Source organism: Heptranchias perlo, chromosome 10, assembly GCF_035084215.1.
Source record: "Heptranchias perlo isolate sHepPer1 chromosome 10, sHepPer1.hap1, whole genome shotgun sequence".
NCBI classification, from domain to species: Eukaryota; Metazoa; Chordata; class Chondrichthyes; order Hexanchiformes; family Hexanchidae; genus Heptranchias; species Heptranchias perlo.
Genome location: NC_090334.1, coordinates 24,632,166 through 24,659,409, shown reverse-complemented (window position 1 = coordinate 24,659,409; position 27,244 = coordinate 24,632,166). Strand labels below are relative to the sequence as shown.

Genomic DNA, 27,244 nt, shown 5'->3' with positions numbered 1-27,244 from the left:
TGCTTCCTCCAAGTGGTGCTCAACATGGAGGAGGACTGATTCATCAGCTGACGGAGGGCAGTAGGTGGTAATCAGCAGGAGGTTTCCTTGCCCATGTTTGACCTGATGCCATGAGATTTCATGGGGTCCGGAGTCAATGTTGAGGACTCCCAGGGCCACTCCCTCCTGACTGTATATCACTGTACCGCCACCTCTGGTGGGTCTGTCTTGCCGGTGGGACAGGACATACCCAGGGATGGTGATGGAAGAATCTGTGTATGGGTGGCGGGGGTTGTGTGTGTGTTGGGGTGGAGGGTTGTGTGTGGGGTTGTGGCGGGAGGGAAGGATGTGTCGGGGGGATTGTGCGTGGAGGGGTGTTGGGGGGTGGTGTGGGATGGGGGGGTTGTGTGTGGCGGGGTGTGGGGGGGTTGCGTGTGGCGGGGTGTGGGGGGGTTGCGTGTGGCGGGGTGTGGGGGGGGTTGCGTGTGGCGGGGTGTGGGGGGGGTTGCGTGTGGCGGGGTGTGGGGGGGGTTGCGTGTGGCGGGGTGTGGGGGGGGGTTGCGTGTGGCGGGGTGTGGGGGGGGTTGCGTGTGGCGGGGTCTGGGGGGGGGTTGCGTGTGGCGGGGTCTGGGGGGGGGTTGCGTGTGGCGGGGTGTGGGGGGGTTGCGTGTGGCGGGGTGTGGGGGGGTTGCGTGTGGGGGGGTTTTGGGGGGGGTGGTTGTGTGTGCGGGGGGGGGGTTGTGTGTGTGTGTGTGTGTGTGGTGGGGGGGTTGTGTGTGGAGGGGTGTGGGGGGGGTTGTGTGTGGAGGGGTGTGGGGGGGTTCTTTGTGGAGGGTGTGGGGGGGGGTTGTGTGTGGAGGGGTGTGGGGGGGGGTTCTTTGTGGAGGGTGTGGGGGGGTTGTGTGTGTTGGGGGGCCGTTTTGTGTGTGTGTGAGAGTGTGAGTGGGTGGGTGGGGGGAGGTTTGGTGTGTTTGTGTGTCTCTGGGGAGGGGTTCTGTGTGTGTGGGGGGGGGGTTGTGTGTGCGGGGTGGGGGTGAGGTGTGTGGGGTGGGGGTGTGTGGGGGGTGGGGGTGTGTGGGGTGGGGGTGTGTGGGGTGGGGGTGTGTGGGGTGGGGGTGAGGTGTGTGGGGTGGGGGTGAGGTGTGTGGGGTGGGGGTGAGGTGTGTGGGGTGGGGGTGAGGTGTGTGGGGTGGGGGTGAGGTGTGTGGGGTGGGGGTGAGGTGTGTGGGGTGGGGGTGTGTGGGGTGGGGGTGAGGTGTGTGGGGTGGTGGTGTGTGGGGTGGGGTGTGTGGGGTGGGGGTGAGGTGTGTGGGGTGGGGGTGAGGTGTGTGGGGTGGGGGTGAGGTGTGTGGGGTGGGGGTGTGTGGGGTGGGGGTGTGTGGGGTGGGGGTGAGGTGTGTGGGGTGGGGGTGAGGTGTGTGGGGTGGGGGTGAGGTGTGTGGGGTGGGGGTGAGGTGTGTGGGGTGGGGGTGTGTGGGGTGGGGGTGAGGTGTGTGGGGTGGTGGTGTGTGGGGTGGGGTGTGTGGGGTGGGGGTGAGGTGTGTGGGGTGGGGGTGAGGTGTGTGGGGTGGGGGTGAGGTGTGTGGGGTGGGGGTGTGTGGGGTGGGGGTGTGTGGGGTGGGGGTGTGTGGGGTGGGGGTGAGGTGTGTGGGGTGGGGGTGAGGTGTGTGGGGTGGGGGTGTGTGGGGTGGGGGTGAGGTGTGTGGGGTGGGGGTGTGTGGGGTGGGGGTGAGGTGTGTGGGGTGGGGGTGTGTGGGGTGGGGGTGAGGTGTGTGGGGTGGGGGTGTGTGGGGTGGGGGTGAGGTGTGTGGGGTGGGGGTGTGTGGGGTGGGGGTGAGGTGTGTGGGGTGGGGGTGTGTGGGGTGGGGGTGAGGTGTGTGGGGTGGGGGTGTGTGGGGTGGGGGTGAGGTGTGTGGGGTGGGGGTGTGTGGGGTGGGGGTGAGGTGTGTGGGGTGGGGGTGTGTGGGGTGGGGGTGTGTGGGGTGAGGTGTGTGGGGTGGGGGTGAGGTGTGTGGGGTGAGGTGTGTGGGGTGGGGGTGAGGTGTGTGGGGTGGGGGTGAGGTGTGTGGGGTGGGGTGAGGTGTGTGGGGTGGGGTGAGGTGTGTGGGGTGGGGGTGAGGTGTGTGGGGTGGGGGTGAGGTGTGTGAGGTGGGGTTCTGTGGGTGAGAAGGGGTTGTGTGCGGGAGGGTAGGCGGAGGGTGATGGTGTGGCCAGAGCAGCAGCAGTCCAGGCTGGATCCATGGAGCCTGGAGGAACACTCTTGCCCAGTTCAGTCCAAAAATGGCAATCGGAGTCCTATATAAATCATAGGACCTTGATTTCCATTTTAAATTTGATCTTATTTGATCAGTCTTGAATATGCACAATATCTGAGCATCCACAGACCTCTGAGGTAGAGAATTCCAAAGATTCACAACCCTATGAAGACTCAGATCAATGGATATTTGGACACTAAGGGAATCAAGGGATATGGGGAAAGGGCGGGAAAGTGGAGGTGAGGTAGAAGATCAGCTATGATCTTATTGAATGGCAGAGAAGGCTCGAGGGGCCATATGGCCTACTCCTTCTCCAATTTCTTATGGGTGAACTGGACTTGGTGTGAATTAGGTTACAAGCAGCAGAGTTTTGGATGAGCTCAACTTTATGGAGGGTGGAAGATGGAAGGCCGGCCAGAAGAGCATTGGAATAGTCAAGTCTAGTGGTAACAAAGGCACGGATGTGGGTTTCAGCAGCAGATGGGTTGAGGCATGGGAGGAGACGGGTGATGTTACGTAGGTGGAAGTAGGCGGTCTTGGTGATGGAGGGAAATGTCAAACACGATTTCCCTTTCATATAACCATGTTGACTCTGCCTAATCATATTATGATTTTCTAAGTGCTTTATTACTACATCCTTAATAATAGAGTCTAGGATTTTCCCTACTACTGATGTCAGGCTGACTGGCCTATAGTTCCCTATTTTCTCTCTCCCTCCTTTCTTAAATAGCGGGGTTACATTTGCTGCCTTCCAATCCATGAAGACCGTTCTCAAATCTAGGGAATTCTGGAAGATCAAAACCAATGCATCCACTATCTCTGCAGCACCTCTTTTAGAACCCTGGGATATAGGTCATCAGGTCCAGGGGATTTGTCGGCTTTTAGTCTCATTGATTTCTCCAGTACTTTTTCTTTACTAATCTTAATTACTTTAAGTTCCTCATTCTTATTGGACCCTTGGTTCCCCACTATTTCCAGTATGTTTTTTTGTGTCTTCTACTGTGAAGACAGATACAAAATATTTGTTTAACATCTCTGGCATTTCCTTATTCCCCATTATAATTTCTCCTGTCTCTGCCTCTAAGGGACCCACTTTCACTAATCTTTTTCTTTTTACATACTTGTCCCCTGTGCTTGCTGACCTACATTAACTCCTGGTCTGCGAACGCCTCGATTTTAAAATTCTCATCCTTGTTTTTAAATCCCTCCATGACCTCGCCCCTCCCTATCTCTGTAACCTCCTCCAGCCCTACAATCCTCCGAGATCTCTGCGCTCCTCCAATTCTGGCCTCTTGTAAATTGTTGTTGTTGTTGTAAATAGGTCAACAGTCTGACTCAGAGGACCGCTTGGGTCACCCAGCAATAGGCCCTGAGGAACATTGCCATGGCCACAGGGACAGTGGTAACGTAGGTCATTGGCCACCATTTTCAATGTGGTACTGCCCCAATTCCAATGGGCAAGGTGCCTGAAGATTCAGCCCATCATCTCTTAATCTCTTCACCTGATTTTTAACATATAAACTCCTAAATGAGGGCTTTGTGTGAAAACCCTCATTTTTCACACAAATTTGTTTATGAAATCAGTGCCTGCATGTGTTTGAAGAACTGGGTGACATTAGTTTCTGTTTTATTAATGAGCCACATACAGATTCAGTGCTAACTTCTGACCACCATTATGTCATCATGTGCTTCAGAGAAACAAAGCAGGGCTCCATTAGTAGTGTTCAGATGTTTCCCTTATAACCAAATTGAAATCATTATGAATTGCCCAGACTTAAATTAAAGCTACATAAATGCAAATCAGTAAACAAGAGTCAACTACTAATCCTTAATTAATAAAGCTTTACCTCACTATTCCATCAGTTGCATGCCTTTGGAATCAATTCTTAAGTCTATGATGTACAACGTTAGTGCATATTAAGACCACATGAGCAACGGTCAAGCCTGGCCTTGCCCCCACCCCTTCTATCTACTATGTTGGTGAATCCAGTTCTATTTTTGGGCTTTTTAACGCTTTTGTACCCTGCCTTCTCAGGTACTGGACAATGAGCCCAGACATTCAAAAGGGTTTCGACAATATGGATATTTTGCTGTCCAATCATTAAATATTTTCCAGTCATATTGGGAAACTTGCAGTAGTACAGACCAGAAAACGTGGTCCCTATCTCAAATCTTTCCTTATCTAAAATCACAAATATTTTTGCTCATGGTTATCTACAGTTCCCAGTGCACCAGGCTTTTTATAGGGGTGCAGTATTCTTCAAGATAAGATAACTTTCCGCTGCACAAAACTAGACTGCACTTGTAAATAGGCATTTAACGTTGGGTAACAGATTTAAAGTCCCAGGGCACTATTCAAAGAAGAGCAGGGGAGTTCTCCCGGTGTCCTGGCCAATATTTATCCCTCAACCAACATTACTAAAACAGCTTATCTGGTCATTATCTCATTGCTGTTTGTGGGAGCTTGCTGTGCACAAATTAGCTGCCGTGTTTCCACCATTATAACAATGATTACACTTCAAAAATACCCCATTGTCTGTAAAGCACTTTGGGACGTCCTGAGCTCGTGAAAGGTACTATATAAATGCAAGTTCATTCTTTTCTTAAACCTACATGAACAGCCCCCGTTTTTCAAGTGTTCCCTTCTGATACACTACATATTGGAATAGACTGATATGATCAGAGTTATGCTTGGATTTATGTTCAAATCCCTCCATGGTCTCACCCCTCCCTATCTCTGTAACCTGCTCCAGCCCTACAACCCTCTGAGATTGTCTGCGGTCCTCCAATTCTCGCCTCTTGCGCATCCCCGATTTTCATCACTCCACCATTGGCGGCCGTACCCCCAGCTGCCTAAACCCTAAACTCTGGAATTCCCTCCCTAAACCTCTTAGCCTTTAAGTCACTCCTTGAAACCTCACTCTTTAACCAAGCTTTTGATCACGTGCCTTAATATCTCCTTATGTGGCTCCGTGTTAAATTTTGGCTTATGAGGTTCTGGTAAAGTGGCTTGTGAAGTGTTATTACGGTATAGGCGCTATAGAAATGCAAATATAGAACCTCCACTGAATGTACACGCGAGTGTGCGTATTCCGAGAGCTGAAGGTGAGTATATGAATGCTTTTTGAACAACATTGTATCAATGCAGAGGGAAACTCGAACAGAACTTGCGTCTTAAAGCAGTAAGTACGCGTGTTAACCCTTCGCTGCAGTAAAAACATCTGTGTACATCCCATCGATTGTAAATGACGATCGGCGGTGGAGGGAGGGGGTTAAATCCAGCGGTTTCTCGCTCGGGTCCTGTGGGCGGGTGACTTGCCCGTCACGTTTGTAGCTGAAATTGGCACCTTGACAAGACCTCCGATTTCACTCTTGGGAAGCTGCTGGATTTACTGCATTGCCCGCTGATCTACTACCGAGACACAATGCAACGAACTGTCTCTACACCCACAGACTGTTTATTCTTTGCAGCCTTAATGGACCCTGTCGAATCTCTCTCGGTCCGATAAATGTGATCTCGATATAGTACCTGCACATCCTAAGCCACGCACACATACATGGAAACAGCAACTGTGCATCTACAAGGTGCATATCTCACAATATATCAGTCTATGCATTACACTTTAAACGAATAAAAGTATATACAGGCAACCCTATAGGTTCAATGTAACAAGGTCTGCATTTGTCCATTAAATTGATGTTCCCAGTCTAACTCTATAATCTACCAAATCCATGTGTATAACATAATGGGCGCATTGTACTGAAAATCAAACAAAATTATTCCCACTCTGCAGCTTAAATATCAGCAAATACTTCAGTGAAGCTGCCACTGTGGCACAATGCGAGAGCATAGTCACAATCTGCCGGTGGATGTGGTGGATGTGGAGGATGCGACTGTGCATTAAGAGTCAGTATAACTCGCATCCATCCGGGACGAGGGGGTGCTGGGGAGGTAGATCGGCAGCGGCCACTTACCCAGGACAGAGCCGACGAAGATGAGGATCTGCATCGAAGTGGTGAAGTCTCGGTAGGTCTGCTCCTCGCCGTACTGCTGCAGCCTGCCGAAGGGATGGTTCCCGCCCTCGGTCCTGTTGCGGGCTCCCTGAGCGGTGAGGTTGCTGAGCTCGGCTGTCCTGATGTCTGAGCTCCAGTCAACGTCCGACCCATCGCCCCTGCTCTGGGGGGAGCTTGCGTTGTGTTCCATGGTGCTTGCAGGCTCCCTGGGTGATATCTAACTTTACCCCCACCCAAACATCTTCAGAGCCCCCTTTTAAATCTTACATGCCTCCCTTTTTTTATTATTATTTATTATTATTGCTGGAGAGGAGCAGAGAAAAATTGAAATGTGGCCCGAGAGTTCTCAATGTCGATCATTCCGAGCTTCTTCACATAATTTCTCCTTAGCCTCCCCATCCCCCCAGATCCCAAAAGCTGCCTGTCGTGATCCTGGATACTATCCAACAACACAACTACACAGGCAGGAATACATTTCGTCAGAAATCGGTTGCCTGGAGACGGCAATTAGAGTAAAGGAGGAGGGGGGGGGGGGGGTGGAAAAAGCTAATTTCATCTCAAGATATTTTATCTTCCCCTCTCCTGCTGCACGTTTCCCTCTGGGGATTGCCCACTCCAGTCTTTCCTGGAGACTCTCCTTCCCAAGGGTGAGATTCTCCTCCCAGTCTTCCCACGCCGTTTACAGGGGTTCACCTGCCAGTCAGAATAGCACAGATTTATTTGACTGCATTACTGGAACAGGGCGTCAGCGTCGATGCCAAAAGCAAATACATTCTCCGGTGACACTCTGTTCAAAGGCAGGATATTTTTAAGCAAAACGTGGATAATTTAACAAAACCCGTTAGGAAAACAATGACAATTTTTCTTAAAGGGGCGCTGTCTTGACGTAATTGCTTGACAAAAATCTGGTTTATTTACAAAGGTACAAGGCTATATAAAGTGCATCATTTCATTATTCTGTCATCAAGGCAAAAAAGATGTATGGTGCTTCTCAGACTCTAAACAACAGTTTTTATTTTTTAAAAAGCCCCATAAGCACTTTTTTTATTTAAGGCCTTGGAAATGTTTGAACATTCATATGGACTTACCATTTTTTGCAGAATGTGTTCAGTCATCTAGAAACCTTCCCATTATTATCTGCATATCTCAGACTTGTACAGTGTGGGTAGGGGATTGCAGCCTGACACCAAATATATGGATCCTCCTTGAAGAAAATGACTAGAGGAAAAGAAAAGAAACTCTAACAATGGTTATTAAACTGATACTTAAGTTTATGTGGAAAATTCAATGTTTTAGTTACATTCTAAATGGAAAATATATTTGCCGTTTGCATCAATTCACTCCACGTGATATCAAGAACTGGCTGAGTGCACTGGACACAGCAAAAACTATAGGCCCCGACAACATCCTGACTGTAGTACTGAAGACCTGCGCTCCAGGACTAGCCAAGCCTCCAGCCAAACTGTTCCAATACAGCTACAACACTGGCACCTACCTGACAATGTAGAAAAATGCCCAGCTATGTCTTATCCATAAAAAGCAGGTCAAACCCAACCTGGCCAATTACTGTCCTATCAACCTAATCTCAATCATCAGTGATTGAAGGAATCATTAACAGCTATCAAGTGGCACTTACTCACCAATAACCTGCTCACCGATGCTCAGTTTGGGTTCCCACAGGACCACTCGTCTCCAGACCTCATTACAGTCTTGGTCCCAATGTGGATACAAGGTGAATTCCATAGGTGAGATGAGAGTGTCTGCCCTTACCATCAAGACGGCATTCAACTGAGTGTGGCACCAACAATCCCTAGTAAAACTAAAGTCAGTGGGGATCAGGAGGAAAGCCCTCCAGTTGTTGGAGTCATACGTAGCATAAAGGAAGATGGTTGTGGCTGTTGGAGACTAATCATTTCAGCCCCAAGACATCACAATAAAAGTTCCTCAGGGCAGCATCCTAGACCCAGCTATCGTCAGCTGCTTCATCAATGACCATCCCTCCATCATTAGGTCAGAAGTGCGACTGTTCGCTGATAATTGCACAGTGTTCAGCTCCATTTGCAATTACTCAGATAATGAAGCAGTCCGTGCCTGCATGTAGCAAGACCTGGACAACATCCAGGCTTTGGCCTCTAAGTGGCAAGTAACATTCGCACCACACAAGTGCCAGGCAATGACCATCTCCAACAAGAGAGAGTCCAACCACCTCCCCTTGACATTACCAACACCGAATCCCCCACCATCAACATCCTAGAGGTCACCACTAATCAGAAACTCAACCGAACCAGCCACATAAATGCTGTGGCTACTAGAGCAGGTCAGAGACTAGATATTCTGTGGCAAATGGCTCACCTCCTGACTCCCCAAAGCCTGTCCATCACATACAAGACACAGGTTGGGAGTATGATGGAATACTCTCCTCTTGCCTGGATGGGTGCAGCTGCAACAACACTCAAAAAGCTCGACACCAGCATACTGTGGCTGTAGTGTGTACGATCCACAGGATGCACTGCAGTAAGTCACCAAGGCGTCTTCGGCAGCACCTCCCAAACCCGTGACCTCCACCACTTACAAGGACAAGGGCAGTAGGTGCATAGAAAACTACCACCTCCAAGTTCCCCTCCAAGTCACACACCATCCTAACTTGGACATAGATCACCGTTCCTTCATCGTCGCTGGGTCAAAATCCTGGAACTCCCTACCTAACTGTGGGAGTACCTTCACCACATGGACTGCAGCGATTTCAGAAGGTCCAAAATCATCCTCTCAAGGGTAACTAGGGATGGGCGATAAGTGCTGGCCTTGCTGGCGATGCCCATAATCCCAAGAATGAAATTTAAAAATCTTAAGTTGAACACTAATTTTTCAGGAGCCGATTGTTAATCATTCACTGGAATTTTCTAGTCAATGTGAGGCTGATATGAAAAAGGCTGATCACATATTGAAACGCATTTTCAATGGTATGTGATATTATCAAGCCAAACTGCATTTGGAGTTTTAAATAATCTTTTCAAATTAAAACCTCTAACATGCCAGGTATCAAGCAGGATGTGAGAAGTGGCAACTTTATATGACAGTTAATGGTCCCAGTGTGATAGGGAAAGAGAAACGGTGTTATGGTGCATGAGTGTCTAAAGGTTCATGACCAGTACCGTGAGGTTACAATGAAAGCAAATAGAGTATTAGGATGTATAGCTAGGATGATTCAACAACAACAACTTGCATTTATATAGCATCTTTAATGTAGTAAAACATCCCAAAGCGCTTCACAGGAACATTATCAAACAAAATTTGACACCGAGCTACATAAGGAGGTATTAGGACAGGTGACCAAAAGCTTGGTCAAAGAGGTAGATTTTAAGGAGCATCTTAAAGGAGGAGAGGGGCAGAGGGGTTTAGGGAGGGAATTCCAGAGCTTGAGGCCTATCAGCTGAAGGCACGGTCACCAATGGTGGAGCAATTAAAATCAGGGATGCGGAAGAGACAAGAATTGGAGGAGCGCAGAGATCCCGGAGGGTTGTAGAGCTGGAGGAGGTTACAGAGATAGGAAGGGGCGAGGCCATGGAGGGGTTTGAAAACAAGGATGAGAGTTTTAAAATCAAGGCGTTGCTGGCCCAGGAGCCAATGTAGGTCAGTGAGCACAGGGGTGATGGGTGAGTGGGACTTGGTGTGAATTAGGATAGCACAGTTTTGGATAATCGCAAGTTTACGAAAGGTACAGGTGGGAGGCCAGCCAGAAGAGCATCGGAATAATCAAGTCTATTGGTAACAAAGACATGGATGAGGGTTTCAGCAGCAGATGAGCTGAGATAGGGGCGGAAACAAGCAATGTTACGGAGGTGGAAGTTGGCAGTTATGGTGATGGAGCGGATATGGGCTCAGAAGCTCATCTTAGGGTCAAATAAGACGCCATGGTTGCGAATGGCCTGGCTGAGCCTCAGACAGTGACCAGCGAGAGGAATGGAGTAGGTGGCTAGGGAACGGAGTTTGTGCCGGGCACCAAAGACAATAGCTTTGGTCTTCCCAATATTTAATTGGAGGAAATTACTGCTTATCCAATACTACATGTCGGCAAACAGTGTGATAAATCAGAGGCAGTGGAAAGGTCGAGAGAGGTGGTGGTGAGGTAGAACTGGGTGTCATCAGCGTACATGTGGAACCTGACATGTTTTCGGATGATGTCGCCAATGGGCAGCATGTAGATGAGAAATGGGAGCGGGCCAAGGATAGAACCTTGGAGGACTCCAGAGGTAACGGTGCAGGAGCGGGAAGAGAAGCCATTGTACATGATTCTCTGGCTACGACTGGATAGATAGGAATGGAACCAGATGAGGGCAGTCCCACCCAGCTGGACAACGGAAGAGAGGCATTGGAGGAAGAAGGTGTAATCAAACCATGTCAAAGGCTGCAGACAGGTTGAGAAGGATGAGGAGGGATAGTTTACCATCATCACAGTCACACAGGATGTAATTTGTGACTTTGGTAAGGGCTGTTTCAGTGCTGTGGCAGGGGTGGAAACCGGATTGAAGGAGCTCAAGCATGGAGTTGCAAGAAAGATGGGAACGGATTTGGGAGGCAACAACACATTCAAGGACTTGGGAGAAGAAAGGGAGGTCGGAGATAGGGTGGTAGTTTGCAAGGATAGAGGGGTCAAGGGTGGGTTTTACGCATGCCTGAATAAAACAAAGAACACCGTAATGTCCTTGTACAAAACCTTGGTTAGGCCCCATCTGGAATACAGTGTCCAATTTTGGTCCCCTTACAAGGTGGGAGATATACGGGCCCTAGAAAAGTTTCAGATGAGAGCCAATAGATTAATACCCATTTTAAAGCCCTTAGCTATCACATAGGCTCAGGGAGCTCGATCTCTTTACTCTAGGAAAGCACTGGTGTCGGGGAGACTTGATTGAGGTATTTAAAGTGATGAAGAGACTAGACTTGCATGCATAGAATTACACAGAATTTACAGCACAGAGAAACAGGCCATTCAGCCCAACAGGTCTATGCTGGTGTTTATGCTCCACATGAGCCTCCACCCACCCTTCTTCATCTCACCCTGGGAACATATCCTTCTATTCCTTTCTCCCTCATGTACTTACCTAGCGTCCCCTTAAATTCATCTATGCTATTCGCCTCAACTACTCCCACGTGGTGGCAGGTTCCACATTCTCACCACTCTCTGAATTAAAGAAGTTACTCCTGAATTCCTTATTGGATTTATTGGTGACTATCTTATATTTATGGCCCCTAGTTTTGAACTCCCCACAAGTAGAAACATCATCCCTGCATCTACCCTATCGAACCCCTTCATAATTTTAAAGACCTCTATCAGGTCACCTCTCAGCCTTCTCTTTTCTTGAGAAAAGAGCTGCAGCCTGTTCAGTCTTTCCTGATAGTTAGAACCTCTCAGTTCACACATTCTACATACTGGATGAAAATCTTGAGGAACAATCTTGTCAGGATTGCCCCCAACTTTACTCATGCCTGTATTTGAGTGACTCAAAGTGGAAGCAACTTTGTTATAGTTTTCTGGGCATCCCAAAAGAACTCCCTATAACTTTGTGATTCCTGAATATATATTTTTTTCCTTTGAAGCTGTTAACTCTGTCTACTCTCTGCCTTGCTGTCATCTTCTTTGGGAACTCTGTTTTCTTCCTCCAGTGTTGCATTGTCCCTTTAAACAACTGTTTTATATCCTGCTGCTGCATCACTTCCTCCCCTGCCCTGCCCCATAAGATTTCTGCCCACTCCTGCCATTCTGCACCATCTGAGCATGTAAGTTACATTGCTAGCCCACCTCCCCCTTCCCGCCCCCCCCCCCTGAAAATGGTCTCATGACAAGCTGCAGTTAGACTCCCTGCCTACCCACTTTATGTAAACATGCTGACCTCATAATTTGCAGTATGGTTCATGCCGGGACCAATGTGGACAGATTATTTGAATTAGATCAGTTAGGAAAAATGAAGGCACAAGCGTTAGAAGATACGTAAACATAAAACTAGCTAAGATGTCAGGAAGTTTTTCTTTTCCCAGAGGTTCATTGACCTTTGGAATACAGGTAAGTGAGATGTTGGGTAATGCATCCCGTGGTCATTGTTATCTCCTGGAACTCCTTTGATCTTGGGGGTCCGAGAGGAATTTACCAGATTTACTTTTTCCCTGAATTGGCCTAGGTTTTTTTTTGCTAGGAGGTGACATGGCTGCTGGTGGGTGGGGAGCATTGTGGGTCATGATGACTAGTTGCACATGGCTGAATGGGACAGATTCGATGGACCAGCTGGTCTTTTTCTGTCAGTCTTCTTCATATGTTTGTATATCAAAGTTGTAGATTATCTGCATTTTTATGCTATAAACAAATGTTTCAAAAGATCCAATCTGTTAAACAGCACAAAGTTTAGCTACTTCATTAACATGATACAGACATATTGTGTGCATTGTGTCAGAAAAATCAGTACTTCACCAGTCAACAAAGCACAGTATTTGAGCAAATAGAATATAATAAAAGATCACTTAACCTTTGCGTTTGCTTGCAGTGCGCAAAAGATCTGCAGAGGTCATATAGCCTACCACACAGAAGCAAAGATAGATTTTACTGGCTGTAGAGGGGTGAAAATTACTCCTATTTCAGTTAATCTTAAGCCTGAACACTGAACCACCTTATCTTGTTCCTCACTTTTATTGTGAGAAGTGTATCATTTTATCTTGATCATTAAGTTAAATCATGAAATTGAGCCAGAATTTTTTTTAAAATCACAGTTCATCTTTGTGTATTCCTAAGCATATTATCGGTCATTGTGAACAATGACACCCATTGCAATGGTAAATGCAAGCAAAGTGAACAGTCTTCACTCTAAAATAAAGTTCAAATTAATTTCAACAAGAACATAACTATAGCTTTTAGGAAGTACTGCATAAAATATCACGTTACTATAAAAATGGTTTGCATTTTTAAAAAACTCATGTAACCATTTTTCAGTAGGCACCTGCAGAAATTTTTTTAACTCACAGGTCAAAGACAAATACTCCAGTTCTAACAATATAAACAAACAATCTTGTGTATTTTTCTCAACATATTGCCTGGGATAGTAACTAGAGACAGATGATACTGTAGAACTCCCACATGAAATTAAAATTCCTTGGCCATAACTTCTTACAAAGCACAGGGTGTCCCTGCTAAATCTGGAAATTGAAGAGAATTTCATGTTCGTATTTAAACTGATACTATCGGCATCATTTACCTTATTCTTCCCCAGTGGATAAAGTGTCATCAACCTAAGTTAATAGTCATAGGAACAAAAGGAGCAATGGGAAAATACTCCATCTACACCCTGATGCTATTTTAGCATAATTAGGAAACAGTTTTAGATGACAATAAGCATGATAGGTATCTCTAATTGTGAGCGGTAATATCTGAATTAATTTGGTCATTGTGATAAAGAGACAAATTATGTAACTTCGATCATGCGGAGCATTAACGAGTAATGTGCTATAATTTGTGCCTTTTATGTGGGTTTATGATGTAGTTTGTACATCTATAATAAAATACTTCCAATTATATGGAGTTCCCCCTGGTGTCCTGGCCATTATTTATCCCACAACCAACATCACTAAAACAAAATATCTGGTCATTACCCCATTGCTTTTTGTGGGACCTTGATGTGCGCAAATTGCCTTCTGCGTTTCCTACATTACAACAGTACTTCATTGACTGTAAAGCGCTTTGGGGGCGTTCTGAGGTCATGAAAGGCACTATATAAATCCAAGTCTTTTTATCGAGCGCCACTGTCATAATCAAACCACCATGAAGTGTTTCACACTCAATAAGTTACTATTGAAGTGGTACGTTGTTATTCGACACATCTCCTCCAGCCTGATCGAGCAGTCTGCTTATTCGATATTTGTAATTAAAGTTGCTGATTTAGATTTCCCTCATTGTTAAACTTTGAAAAGTATTATAATTTCTTTAATTTTACTCAGAACATTTTGTCCTTTACCTCTATCAATGCAGGAAGCATAGAAGGAACTAAAGGGAGAATATTCATTATGTGATTTTTGGTCTGCTGAGAAAGTGCTTAATTTATAACAATCTGTCTACTTAATATCTAAGCTTTGAAAGTGTTGCCTTCAGCTTGATAAAACTACTTCTCATGCTAACAGAGAAAAGGAGACTTGCTGCTGTACTAAGAAGAGACATAATAACATAATAAGCAGGACAAATCCAATCCGGCCAATTACCGCCCCATCAGTCCACTCAATCATCAGCAAAGTGATGGAAGGTGTCGTCGACAGTGCTATCAAGCGGCACTTACTCACCAACAACCTGCTCACCGATGCTCAGTTTGGGTTCCGCCAGGACCACTCAACTCCAGACCTCATTACAGCCTTGGTCCAAACATGGACAAAAGAGCTGAATTCCAGAGGTGAGGTGAGAATGACTGCCCTTGACATCAAGGCAGCATTTGACCGAGTGTGGCACCAAGGAGCACGAGTAAAATTGAAGTCAATGGGAATCAGGGGGAAAACTCTCCAGTGGCTGGAGTCATACCTAGCACAAAGGAAGATGGCAGTGGTTGTTGGCGGCCAATCATCTCAGCCCCAGGACATTGCTGCAGGAGTTCCTCAGGGCAGTGTCCTAGGCCCAACCATCTTCAGCTGCTTCATCAATGACCTTCCCTCCATCATAAGGTCAGAAATGGGGAAGTTCGCTGATGATTGCACAGTGTCCAGTTCCATTCGCAACCCCTCAGATAATGAAGCAGTCCGTGCCCGCATGCAGCAAGACCTGGACAACAACCAGGCTTGGGCTGATAAATGGCAAGTAACATTCGTGCCAGATAAGTGCCAGGCAATAACTATCTCCAACAAGAGAGAGTCTAACCACCTCCCCTTGACAGTCAACGGCACTACCATCGCCGAATCCCCCACCATCAACATCCTGGGGGTCACCATTGACCAGAAACTTAACTGGACCAGCCATATAAATACTGTGGCTCCAAGAGCAAGTCAGAGGCTGGGTATTCTGCGGTGAGTGACTCACCTCCTGACTCCCCAAAGCCTTTCCACCATCTACAAGGCACAAGTCAGGAGTGTGATGGAATACTCTCCACTCGCCTGGACGAGTGCAGCTCCAACAACACTCAAGAAGCTCGATACCATCCAGGACAAAGCAGCCCACTTGATTGGCACCCCATCCACAACCCTAAACATTCACTCCCTTCGCCACCGGCGCACAGTGGCTGCAGTGTGTACCATCCACAGGATGCACTGCAGCAACTCGCCAAGGCTTCTTCAACAGCATCTCCCAAACCCGCTACTTCTACCACCTAGAAGGACAAGAGCAGCAGGCACATGGGAACAACACCACCTGCAAGTTCCCCTCCAAGTCACACACCATCCCGACTTGGAAATATATCGCCGTTCCTTCATTGTCGCTGGGTCAAAATCCTAGAACTCCCCTCCTAACAGCACTGTGAGAGGACCTTCACCACATGGACTCTAGCGGTTCAAGAAGGCGGCTCACCACCACCTTATCAAGGGCAATTAGGGATGGACAATAAATGCTGGCCTCGCCTGCGATGCCCACATCCCATGAACGAATAAAAAAAAACTGCAGAAATGCAACACAGAATATCTTCTTATAAAAAAAGAAAAGAAAGAACTTGCATTCATATAGCACCTTTTACAACCACAGGACGCCCCAAAGCGCTTTACAGCCAACAAAGTATTTTTGAAGTGTAGTCACTGCTGTAATGTAGGAAAAGCGGCAGCCAATTTGCGCACAGCAAGGCCCCAACAGCGCTGAGATAAATAACTGAATAATCTGATTTAGGTGTTGGTTGAGGGATAAACGTTAGCCAGGATAAAACCATGACAAATCCCGTGGGAAGATTCTGAAGAAATGGTCACACATATTTGTCCAGTTATTTTTCAGTTCTTTATCATGAGAATTTCACAATTAGGGAATATATTTTTTAATTTGTTCATAATTGTTTTATTATTTATTGTTAGTGATCTACTGCCGAACTATATAAGGAATAAGGTTTCAGCCACAAGCAATTATTGTTAATGACCAACTTACAAGATTGCAATGCAATAAATAAATTACTCAGGTGCTCAGGATCTATCCCTTGTACATAATCATCTCGAACAATCCACAGTAAGAAAGAACTTGGATTTGTTTAGCACCATTAACAGGACATCCTAAAGCACCTCACAGTCAATTAATTATTTTTAAAGTGTAGTCACTGTTGTTACGTAGGCAAGCACAGCAGCCAACTTCCAAACAGCAAGGTCCCAAAAATAGAAAATATATAAATGATAAGTTTGTCTATTTTGGTGATGTTGGTTGAGGGGAAAATGTTGGTCAGGACATGGGGAGATCTTTCTGTTCATCAAATAGTGCAATGGGATCTTTTGCATCTACCTGAATGGGCAGACAGGGCTTCAGCTTCATGACTGATCTGAAAGACAGCACCACCAACAATGCAGCACTCCTTCAGTATCACACTGAAGTTTCAGCCTTGATTATGTTCTCCAGTCTGTAGTGAAGCGCGAACCCATGCTCTTCTGACTCAGAGGCAAGAGTGCTATCATGAGCCAAGCAGACAGTATATGTTATTATATTCTTGCATTCAGTTGTCTATTTGGGTTCAACAAACATGTTTGTGATCATTTGAATCCAAATAATAGCGCCAAAAATACGCAGGGGGGGCCACTTTCTGGCATAAGTGCTGGGATACACCCGTCTAGGACCTCCATCGCTGACCGTGTCAAAATTCGTAGGATCAGGGGGAGTCCCCTGTTTTATAGTCAAAGGCGGGCGCCAACGCCACAAAGGAAACGCCTAAGGTGCCTGCCTTGCCCCACAGGTTGGAAGGTCCGCTGCAACTCGCCAGTTCTGGTGAGGGTACCGGGTCTCCCCAGAAAAACACTGTGATGCCCCCCAGCGGCCTTCTTTGTAAGGGGACCGCAGATAAATACATTTTACAAAAAAACTACTGCGAATCTTTGGGGGTCCAGGCCATACTGGTGGGCTCTGATTAACTCAAATAAAATAAATTTTTAATTTAGAAACGAGGCTTACATTCAGAACTGAATGTTCAATTATTGTGTTTGTAAAAATAAATTCATGTTAAGTTGGAAGCTTTGGAAGGAATCTAAGACTTTCCACGTAGTTTGCATCATGTCAAAAAGGAGCACAGAACTTTACCCACAAAATAGTAGATAAACTGAGAGAATATCATCATGCCCTTTGAGTCCCAGGAGCACCTTTTTCATAGAGATGCTGTCAAATGCATTTGTTTTCTATAGCTAAGCATAGTAGCATGTACATTGCAGTTTAAGTAGAAAAGTATTAACTGAGGATTTCATTACACAGGAAAGTTCTGTTGTCCAGAGGAGTTCCTTGCACTGATTTTTAAAAAATCATTCTTCAGGATGTGGATGTCGCTGGCAAATCCAGCAATTATTACCCATCTCTAGTTGGCTTTAAAAAGGTGATGGTGGGCTTTCTTCTTGAACAGCTGTAGTCCGTCTGGTGAAGGGACTCCCAAAATACTGTTCGGTAGGAGGTTCCAAGGTTTTGACCCAGTGACAATGGAGGAATGACGACAGCTACCCTTGTCCTTCTAGGCGGTGGAGGTGGTGGGTTTAGAAAGTGCTGCGGAAGAAGCCTTGGCAACTTGCTGCAGTGCATCCCGTAGATAGTACACACTGTAGTCACGGTACACCGGTGGTGGAGAGAGTGCATGTTCAAGATGGTGGAAGAAGTGCCGATCAAATGGGTTGCTTTGTCCTGGATGGTGTCGAACTTCTTGAGTGTTGTTGCAGCTGCACTCATCCAGGCAGGTGGAAAGTATTCCATTACACGCCTGACTTGTACATTGTATGTGGTGTAGAGGTTTTGGGGAGTCAGGAGGTGAGCTACTCACCTCAGAATGCCCAGCCTCTGACCTGCTGTAGTAGCCATGGCATTTATGTGGCTGGTTCAGTTGAGTTTCTGGTCAGTGGCAACCCCAGGATGTTGAGGACAAGGGATTTGGCAATGGTAATGCCATCAAATGTTAAGTGATCAGGATCTTTCATGCTGGAGATGGTCATTGCCTGGCACTTGTGTTGTGTGAATGTTACTTGCTACTTATCAGCCCAAGCCTGGATGTTGTCCAGGTCTTGTTGTATGTGGGCATGGTCTGCTTCATTATCTGTGGAATTGGCAATGGAGCTGAACACTTGCAATCATCAGCGAACAGCGCCATTTCTGATCTTATTATGGAGAGAAGGTCATTGATGAAGCAGCTGAAGATTGTTGGGCCTGGGACACAGTCCTGAGAAACTCTTGCAGCGATGGCCGGTTGCTGAGGTGATTGGCCTCCAACAACCACAATTATCTTCCTTTGTGCTAGGTCTGATTCCAGCCACTGGAGAGTTTACCTAATGATCCCCACCGACTTCAGTTTTACTAGGGCTCTTCAGTACCAAACACGGCCGAATCATAGAATCATAGAATGATACAGCACAGAAGAAAGCCATTCAGCCCATCATGCCTGTGCTGGCTCCTTGAAAGAGCTTCCAATTAATCCCACTCCCCTGCTCTTTCCCCATAGCCCTGCAAATTTTTCCACTTCAAGTATTTACCCAATTCCATTTTGAAAGTTACTATTGAATCTGCTTCCACCACCCTTTCAGACAGTGAATTCCAGATCATGACAACTCACTGCGTAAAAAATGTTTTGCTTATATCACCTCTGTTTCTTTTGCCAATTACCTTAAATCTGTGTCCTCTGGTTACCAACCTTTCTGCCATTGGAAACAGTTTCTCCTTATTTACTCTATCAAAACCCTTCATGATTTTGAACACCTCTATCAAATCTCTTCTTAACCTTCTCTGCCCTGAGAACAACCCCAGTTTCTCCAGTCTCTCCAAAAAACTGAAGTTCTTCATCCCTGGTACCATTCTAGTAAATCTCTTCTGCACCCTCTCTAAGGCCATAACATCCTTCCTAAAGTGTGGTACCCAGAATTGGACACAATACTCCAGCTGGGATCTAACCAGTGTAAAGGTTTAGCATATCTTCCTTGCTTTTGTACTCTAAGCCTCTATTTATAAAGCCAAGGATCCCGCATGTTTTTTTAAAAGCCTTCTCAACTTGTCCTGCCACCTTCAAAGACTTGTGTACGTACACCCCCAGGTCTCTCTGTTCCTGCACCCCCTTTAAAATTGTACCATTTAGTATATACTGCCTCTCCTCATTCTTTCTACCAAAATGAATCACTTCACACTTCTCTGCATTAAATTTCATCTGCCATGTGTCTGCCCATTTCACCAGTCTGTCTACGTCCTCTTGAAGTCTGTTACTATCCGCCTCACTGTTTACTACATTTCCGAGTTTTGTGTCATCTGCAAACTTTGAAATTATGCCCTGCGTACCCAAGTCCAATTGATTAATATATATCAAAAAGAGCACTGGTCCCAACACCGACCCCTAGGGAACACCACTGTACACTTCCCTCCAATCTGAAAAACAATCGTTCACCTCTACTCTCTGCTTTCTGTCCCTCAGCCAATTTCGTATCCACGCAACAACTGCCCCCTTAATCCCATGGGCTTCAATTTTGCGAACAAGTCTATTAATGTGGTACTTTATCAAACGCTTTTTGGAAGTCCATATACACATCAACTGCACTACCCTTATCCGTTACTTCACCAAAGAACTCAATCAAGTTAGTCAAACATAATTTGCCTTTAACAGATCCATTCTGGCTTTCATTTATTAACTGATATTTTTCCAAGTGCCAATTAATTTTGTCCCGGATTAACGTCAAGGGCAGTCACTCTCACCTGAATCTCTGGAATTCAGCTCTTGTGTCCACGTTTGGATCGAGTTTGTAAAGAAATCTGGAGCCAAGTGGTCCTGGTGGAACCCAAACCGAGCATCGGAGATCAGGTAACGGTGAGTAAGTGGTGCTTGATAGCACTGTTGATGACTCCTTCTATCACATTGCTGATGACTGGGAGTAGGTTAATGGGATTAGATTACAAAGGAGGGAATCAAGAAGTACAATAGAAATTACTGTAATCTTCTGTGAAATAATGGTTTGTAGCAGGGCATTTCATCTTTGACATAAGAAAAGAATACCCATAGTCTATGGCTCAATTTAAATGATCTTGCCAAAACCTTGCCACGTAATAATCAACATTAGCAGGCAGGCCCTAGGACAGATAATGGCCCAGATTTTGGTGTCAAAATAGCAGTGAAGCTAAAGGCGCGCGCCGTCATTTAAGCGTGAGTTGTAAACAATTTTACAACACCAAGTTATAGTCCAGCAATTTTATTTTAAATTCACAAGCTTTCGGAGGCTTCCTCCTTCCTCAGGTGAACGTTGTTGGAAATGAAATCCTCGAAATGAAATCGCATTTATAAATCACAGAACAATGCTTGGTGATTACAGACAGTTTTTTCAACTGCCCATTGCCAAGGCAATCAGTGTGCAGACAGACAGGTGTTACCTGCAAGGTCTCTGAATATACAAATCACCAAAAAAAAACAAAAAAAAACAGAGATAGAGAGGTAGAAACATAGAAAAGACAGCAACTGACCTGTTATATTAAAAACAGATAACATTTGTTCGCTGGTGGGGTAACGTGTAGCGTGACATGAACCCAAGATCCCGGTTGAGGCCGTCCTCATGGGTGCGGAACTTGGCTATCAATTTCTGCTCGACGATTTTGCGTTGTCGTGTGTCTCGAAGGCCGCCTTGGAGTACGCTTACCCGAAGGTCGGTGGCTGAATGTCCTTGACTGCTGAAGTGTTCCCCGACTGGGAGGGAACCCTCCTGTTTGGTGATTGTTGCGTGGTGTCCGTTCATCCGTTGTCACAGCGTCTGCATGGTCTCGCCAATGTACCATGCTCTGGGGCATCCTTTCCTGCAACGTATGAGGTAGACAACGTTGGCCGAGTCACAGGAGTATGAACCATGCACCTGGTGGGTGGTGTCCTCTCATGTGATGGTGGTATCTGTGTCGATGATCTGGCATGTCTTGCAGAGGTTACCGTGGCAGGGTTGTGTGGTGTCGTGGACGCTGTTCTCTTGAAAGCTAGGTAATTTGCTGCGAACGATGGTCTGTTTGAGGTTGGGTGGCTGTTTAAAGGCGAGTAGTGGAGGTGTGGGGATGGCCATAGCGAGGTGTTCGTCGTCATTGATGACATGTTGAAGGCTGCGGAGAACATGGCGTAGTTTCTCCGCTCCGGGGAAGTACTGGACGACAAAGGGTACTCTGTTGGTTGCGTCCCGTGTTAGTCTCCTGAGGTCTATGCGATTTTTCGTTGTGGCCCGTTGGAACTGTCGATCGATGAGTCGAGCGTCATATCCCGTTCTTACTAGGGCGTCTTTCAGCGTCTGTAGGTGTCCATCGCGTTCCTCCTCGTCTGAGCAGACCCTGTGTATTCGCAGGGCCTGTCCATAGGGATGGCCTCTTTGACGTGGTTAGGGTGGAAGCTGGAAAAGTGGAGCATCGTGAGGTTGTCCGTGGGCTTGCGGTAGAGTGAGGTGCTGAGGTGCCCGTCTTTGATGGAGATTCGTGTGTCCAAGAAAGAAACTGATTCTGAGGAGTAGTCCATGGTGAGCTTGATGGTGGGATGGAACTTGTTGATGTTATCGTGTAGTCTCTTTAGTGATTCCTCGCCGTGGGTCCATAGAAAGAAAATGTCGTCGATGTATCTGGTGTATAAGTAACTTCAGGAGAAGGGCATATGCGCAGTTAAATGCGTATACATAAATGTTGCTGTCCGAATTGTGGCACTCCGCAGTTAGCTTCATGAAAACGGCATTTCACCGACTGGCTCACCATTAAAACGCATTGAATGGCGTAAAGTTGCTGTATTTGCACGGTAGATACAAACTAAACTCGCCACAGAAAGTTAAGTCTTGTGCAAGTACCCTTTTTACAATGTGACAGTCAAGTGCAAGTACCTTTAAACAATGTGCTAATTGTTAATTACTGCCAATCAACCTCTCTGGCACTGAAAATTAACTATTATTTTTAAACATCCTTAGATACGGGGGGTGGTGCCAGAGGACTGGAGAATTCCAAATGTTACACCCTCGTTCAAAAAGGGTGTAAGGATAAACCCGACAACTACAGGCCAGTCAGTTTAACCTCAGTGGTGGGGAAACTTTTAGAAACGATAATTCAGGACAGAATGAGCAGTCACTTGGACAAGTGTGGATTGATTAGGGAAAGCCAGCATGGATTTGTTAAAGACAAATTGTGTTTAACTAACTTGATAGAATTTTTTGATGAGGTAACAGAGAGGGTAGATGAGGGCAATGCAGTTGATGTGGTATTAACCACATAATAGGCTTGACATCAAGATTGAAGCCCATGGAATAAAGGGGGCAGTAGCAGCATGGATACAGAATTGGCTAAGTAACAGGAAGCAGAATAGTGGTGAACGTTTGTTTTTTGGACTGGAGGGAGGTATACAGTGGTGTTCCCCAGGGATCGGTACTAGGACCACTGCTTTTCTTGATATATATTAATGACTTGGACTTGGGTGCACAGAGAACAATTTCCAAATTTGCAGATGACACAAAACTTGGAAGTGTAGTGAACAGTGAGGAGGATAGTGATAGACTTCAAGAGGATTTAGACAGGCTGGTGAAACGGGCGAATACGTGGCAGATGAAATTTAATGCAGAAAAATGCGAAGTGATACATTTCGGTAGGAAGAACGAGGAGAGGCAATATAAACTAGAGGGCACAATTCTAAATGGGGTATAGGAACGGAGAGATCTGTGGGTATATGTGCACAAATTATTGAAAGTGGCAGGGCAGGTTGAGAAAGCGGTTAAAAAAGCATACTGCATCCTGGGCTTTATAAATAGAGGCATAGAGCACAAAAGTATGGAAGTCATGATGAACCTTTATAAAATACTGGTTCGACCACAACTGGAGTATTGTGTCCAGTTCTGGGCATCACACTTTAGGAAAGATGTGACGACCTTAGAGTGGGTGCAGAAGAGAATTACTAGAATGATTCCAGAGATGATACATGGATAGACTGGAGAAGCTGGGGTTGTTCTCCTTGGAACAGAGAAGATTGAAAGGAGATTTGATAGAGGTGTTTAAAATCATGAAGGTTCTAAGCAGAATAGAAAGAGAGAAACTGTTCCCATTGGCAGAAGGGTCAAGAACCAGAGGACATAGACTTAAGGTGACTGGTAAAAGAACTGAAGGTGACATGAGGAAAAACCGTTTTACGCAACGAGTGGATATGATCTGGAATGCACTGCCGGGGGGGGGGGGGGGGGGGGTGGTGGAGGCAGATTCAATCATGGCTTTCAAAAGGGAACTGGAAAAGTACTTGAAAAGAAAATTATTGCAGGGCTACGGGGATAGGGTGGGGAAGTGGGACTAGCTGGATTGCTCTTGCTTTGAGCCGGCACGGACTCGATGGGGCCGAATGGCCTCCTTCAGTGTTATAACCTTTCCATGATTCTATGATTAAAAGTGTGGAGTTTCATTCCTCCAGGTATTAATTGTTGTTGGAGATTTTAAAAATGTCAAATTTTAAATTTAATTTTTTTTAAACTTTTCCTTTCTGTCTCTTTTTTCTCTCTTTTAATCCAATCTTTCTTTCCCTCTCTTTATTTCTCTTTCTGTACCTGATTTGACATTCAATTAATCCACTCAAATTTATACTTCCTATTCCGGCCTTTATTTCCCAATCCTTCAATCTGATTGGTTAAGGAGATACATAGTTGTTTGCCCTGTTCACTCAGGTCCCAGATGCTCTGTTTCCCTCACCACGACGTTATCAGCTCACACTTTCACTAACGCAAAAAATTAAAAAACCTAAATGTGCAAGGGCAAGTCTAACTAACAGCAGATGCTGTTAGATGCCCTGCTACAGGAAAATTTGGGCCATTAGTTTGAAGAGCTGAAAACAACTGTAATGTTGCCAATGTTTCAACAAAAATGTCACCTGCGTAAGAATAATAGGATGACTGGATTGTGAATATGGTAACAAAAGACTTCATGGCATTAATGGGTGTAATTGTTTCAAGGTTGTAACAGTGGATCAATCAAGCTGTCATCAGTTAACCATAGAATGAGTGGGTTTGAGTCCAGTTGCTCCCTACCCATCTTTCCCTCCATTATTTTACAACCTATCACATAACTCTGTGGGATTTTTGAGGGTCCATAATAACATGACTAGTTTAAGCCTTCTGAATTTTCTTAAGAATAATGCCCTGCACCATTTCACAATTGCACACAACGGCAGAAATTTTGAAGGCCATTAATGCCCAGCTTCAAGATCAAATCCAGCCATTGTCAAACATATGTCAAAGACAGAGTTTAGATTTGCTGCTCTCTAATACAAAGAATGCATTTCTTCCTCACAAAAAAAACAAGTGTTGTTTCACTAAATGACTAAGAACAAGGTAATGCCTTTCAACATGCTGCTGTCCTTTTCGCTGATGTTACTACATACAATATCTGAGGAAAAGGAAAGTTACAAGCTGATGACCGACTCTGGGGACTGTACACAATGTGCCGACTCAGCATGGTGGAGCAGCCTAAAGGTCATGTAACACCAGTCTATCGGGTCTGACATTATCATGAGAAAATCATCACTCAGCCGGCACTCTAGTTCTAATATTACAGCAAGAAAAACCTTGCTTCAAGGAAAAGGATTATTTCCTATTCACATATAAATGTGAACCCTTTGTTGGCATCCATTCAGAATGAAGGATCTCCTCTGAAAAGAAATAGATGTACTGTTGGGAAATAAATATTTGTTCAAAGCATGTGCATGGTTTGTAACATTGGGTGAATTATACAGCTTTACGTTTCTGATTTATTCAAGCCAGACCAGGATATTGGCAAAATGATTCCTTATGTGGGCAAACTGATCTACATTGATCTGGTCCTAACTATACAACTAATTCATTTACCTGAGGAAGGAGGAAGTCTCCGAAAGCTTGTGAATTTAAAATAAAATTGCTGGACTATAACTTGGTGTTGTAAAATTGTTTACAATTGTCAACCCCAGTCCATCACCGGCATCTCCACATCATAACTAATTCATGGTTAGTTTTAAACAAAGACACCTTACTGCCTGACGTTTAACTGCTAACTGTGGCTTTGAACTAAAGGGTGATAATTGTATCAAACATGTATTTAGAGTCACTGTAGATAAAGACTAGAACAATTCATCGAATATAATTAGGGCACAGAGACCATAATAGTATAAGTCTTTCTCCTTTTTTAAAGAATTCTGCCATCATTGACTGCAGATCATGTGTGAGGCAAGAGCCTCTGGCACTCTGCTACTGGGGGGATTTCTGAGACACCATTTACACCTCCACCATCCTTATAATGTTGGCAGTGAGTGTTTGAAGTGTTCACGTTTGAACAATGCAACTTGTAGAAATGCCAGAGAATAGAACTAACTGTTGAAAGGTCTCTGGTAAACCATTAGCTAACCTGCCTCCTCGTTAAAAGTTACCCAGAAAACAATATACACTGTAGGTACTGGCCCTGGGCCATCGGCTCCCACATTGTATATGCCAGCAACAACATAATGGCTGAAGCTGAATCAGAAAGGAACAGTATACAACAACTTGCATTTATATAGCGTCTTTAACGTAGAAAAACGTCCCAAGGCGCTTCACAGGAGCGTTACCAAACAAAATTTGACATCGAACCACATAAGAAGAAATTAGGACAGGTGACCAAAAGCTTGGTCAAAGTGGTAGGTTTTAAGGAGCGTCTTAAAGGAAGAAAGAGAGGTAGAGAGGTGGAGAGGTTTAGGGAGGGAATTCCAGAGCTTAAGCCCTTGACAGCTGAATGGTGGAGTGATGAAAATTGGGGATGCGCAAGAGGCCAGAATTGGAGGAGTGCAGAGATCTCGGAGGGTTGTAGGGCTGGAGGAGACTACAGAGATAGGGAGGGGCGAGGCCATGGAGGGATTTGAAAACAAGGATGAGAATTTTAAAATCGAGGCGTTGCCGGACCGGGAGCCAATGTAGGTCAGCGAGCACAGGGGAGATGGGTGAATAGGAACTGATGAGAGTTAGGATATGGGTAGTAGAGTTTTGGATGAGCTCAAGTTTAAATTATGCTTCTAATTAAAAAATACTAATGGATAAAGCCAACAAACACAGATAAGGTTTCAGGTTTGCAAAGATTATAGTTACAGTTCAAACATTTCTTTCAACAGCTGGATGGTTGGGAGGAAAGGAATTTCTAGCTTCCATGGGCTCTTAGATTGCAATTAGTTTTATTTTTATCACTGTTACCTGACTGGCCTTTTAAAATGTGTCATTAAAATGTTTGATGTGCTTTTTTCTTACCCTTACTGATGCGAGCCTCTCAGTTTGCACAAAGAGCTTTGATCATCACCTGACTGAATTAGAAAGTGTTGCCCGACAATACTTCCCTGCAATCTTTTTTAGCTAGGTTTAGATAACAGCTTGCATGTTAGAAGGCTTAATGCAGCAGTAAAAGATAACTGCCTGCACATGGAGTGACGGAAGAACAGCAGCTGAAGTGACTTGCCTGCTTTTCCTTCTGAAATTAAGTTCGGATAATGACAGGCAATAAGTTACCTTAGAAATGTGATGAAGATAATTTAATTATATATCATATAATAGAATATGATAAAAGGATGTAGAGGCACTGGAGAAGGTGCTAAAAAGATTTACAAGGATGATACCAAAATTGAGAGGTTATAACTATCAGGATAGATTGAACAGGCTGGGGCTCTTTTCTCTAGAAAAGAGAAGGCTGAGGGGTGACCTAATAGAGGTATTTAAAATTATGAAGGGGTTTGATACGTAGAGAAGATGTTTCCACTTGCAGGGAAGTCCATAACTAGGAGTCATAAATATAAGATAGTCACTAATAAATCCAATAAGGAATTTGGGAGAAAATGTTTTAGCCAGAGAGTGGTTAGAATGTGGAACTTTCTACCCATGGAGCAGTTGAGGTG

At 45.3% G+C, this 27,244-nt stretch overlaps 1 protein-coding gene across 2 annotated transcripts in view; it reads right to left on the bottom strand.

The window, feature by feature from the left end:
* gpr176 (G protein-coupled receptor 176) overlaps positions 1-27,244 on the bottom strand; it is a 182,209-nt gene that overhangs the window by 45,279 nt on the left and 109,686 nt on the right. The window contains exon 3 of one of the 2 annotated variants that reach the window (XM_067991356.1): positions 7,337-7,466. Coding sequence is in view for 1 of the 2 variants with exons in the window: in XM_067991355.1 (XP_067847456.1) it covers positions 6,210-6,438 (229 nt within the window). In the remaining variant the exon portion in view is untranslated. Of the gene's footprint in view, positions 1-6,209; positions 6,712-7,336; positions 7,467-27,244 lie in introns of those variants that run through there. The other variant, XM_067991355.1, reaches the window with a different exon arrangement.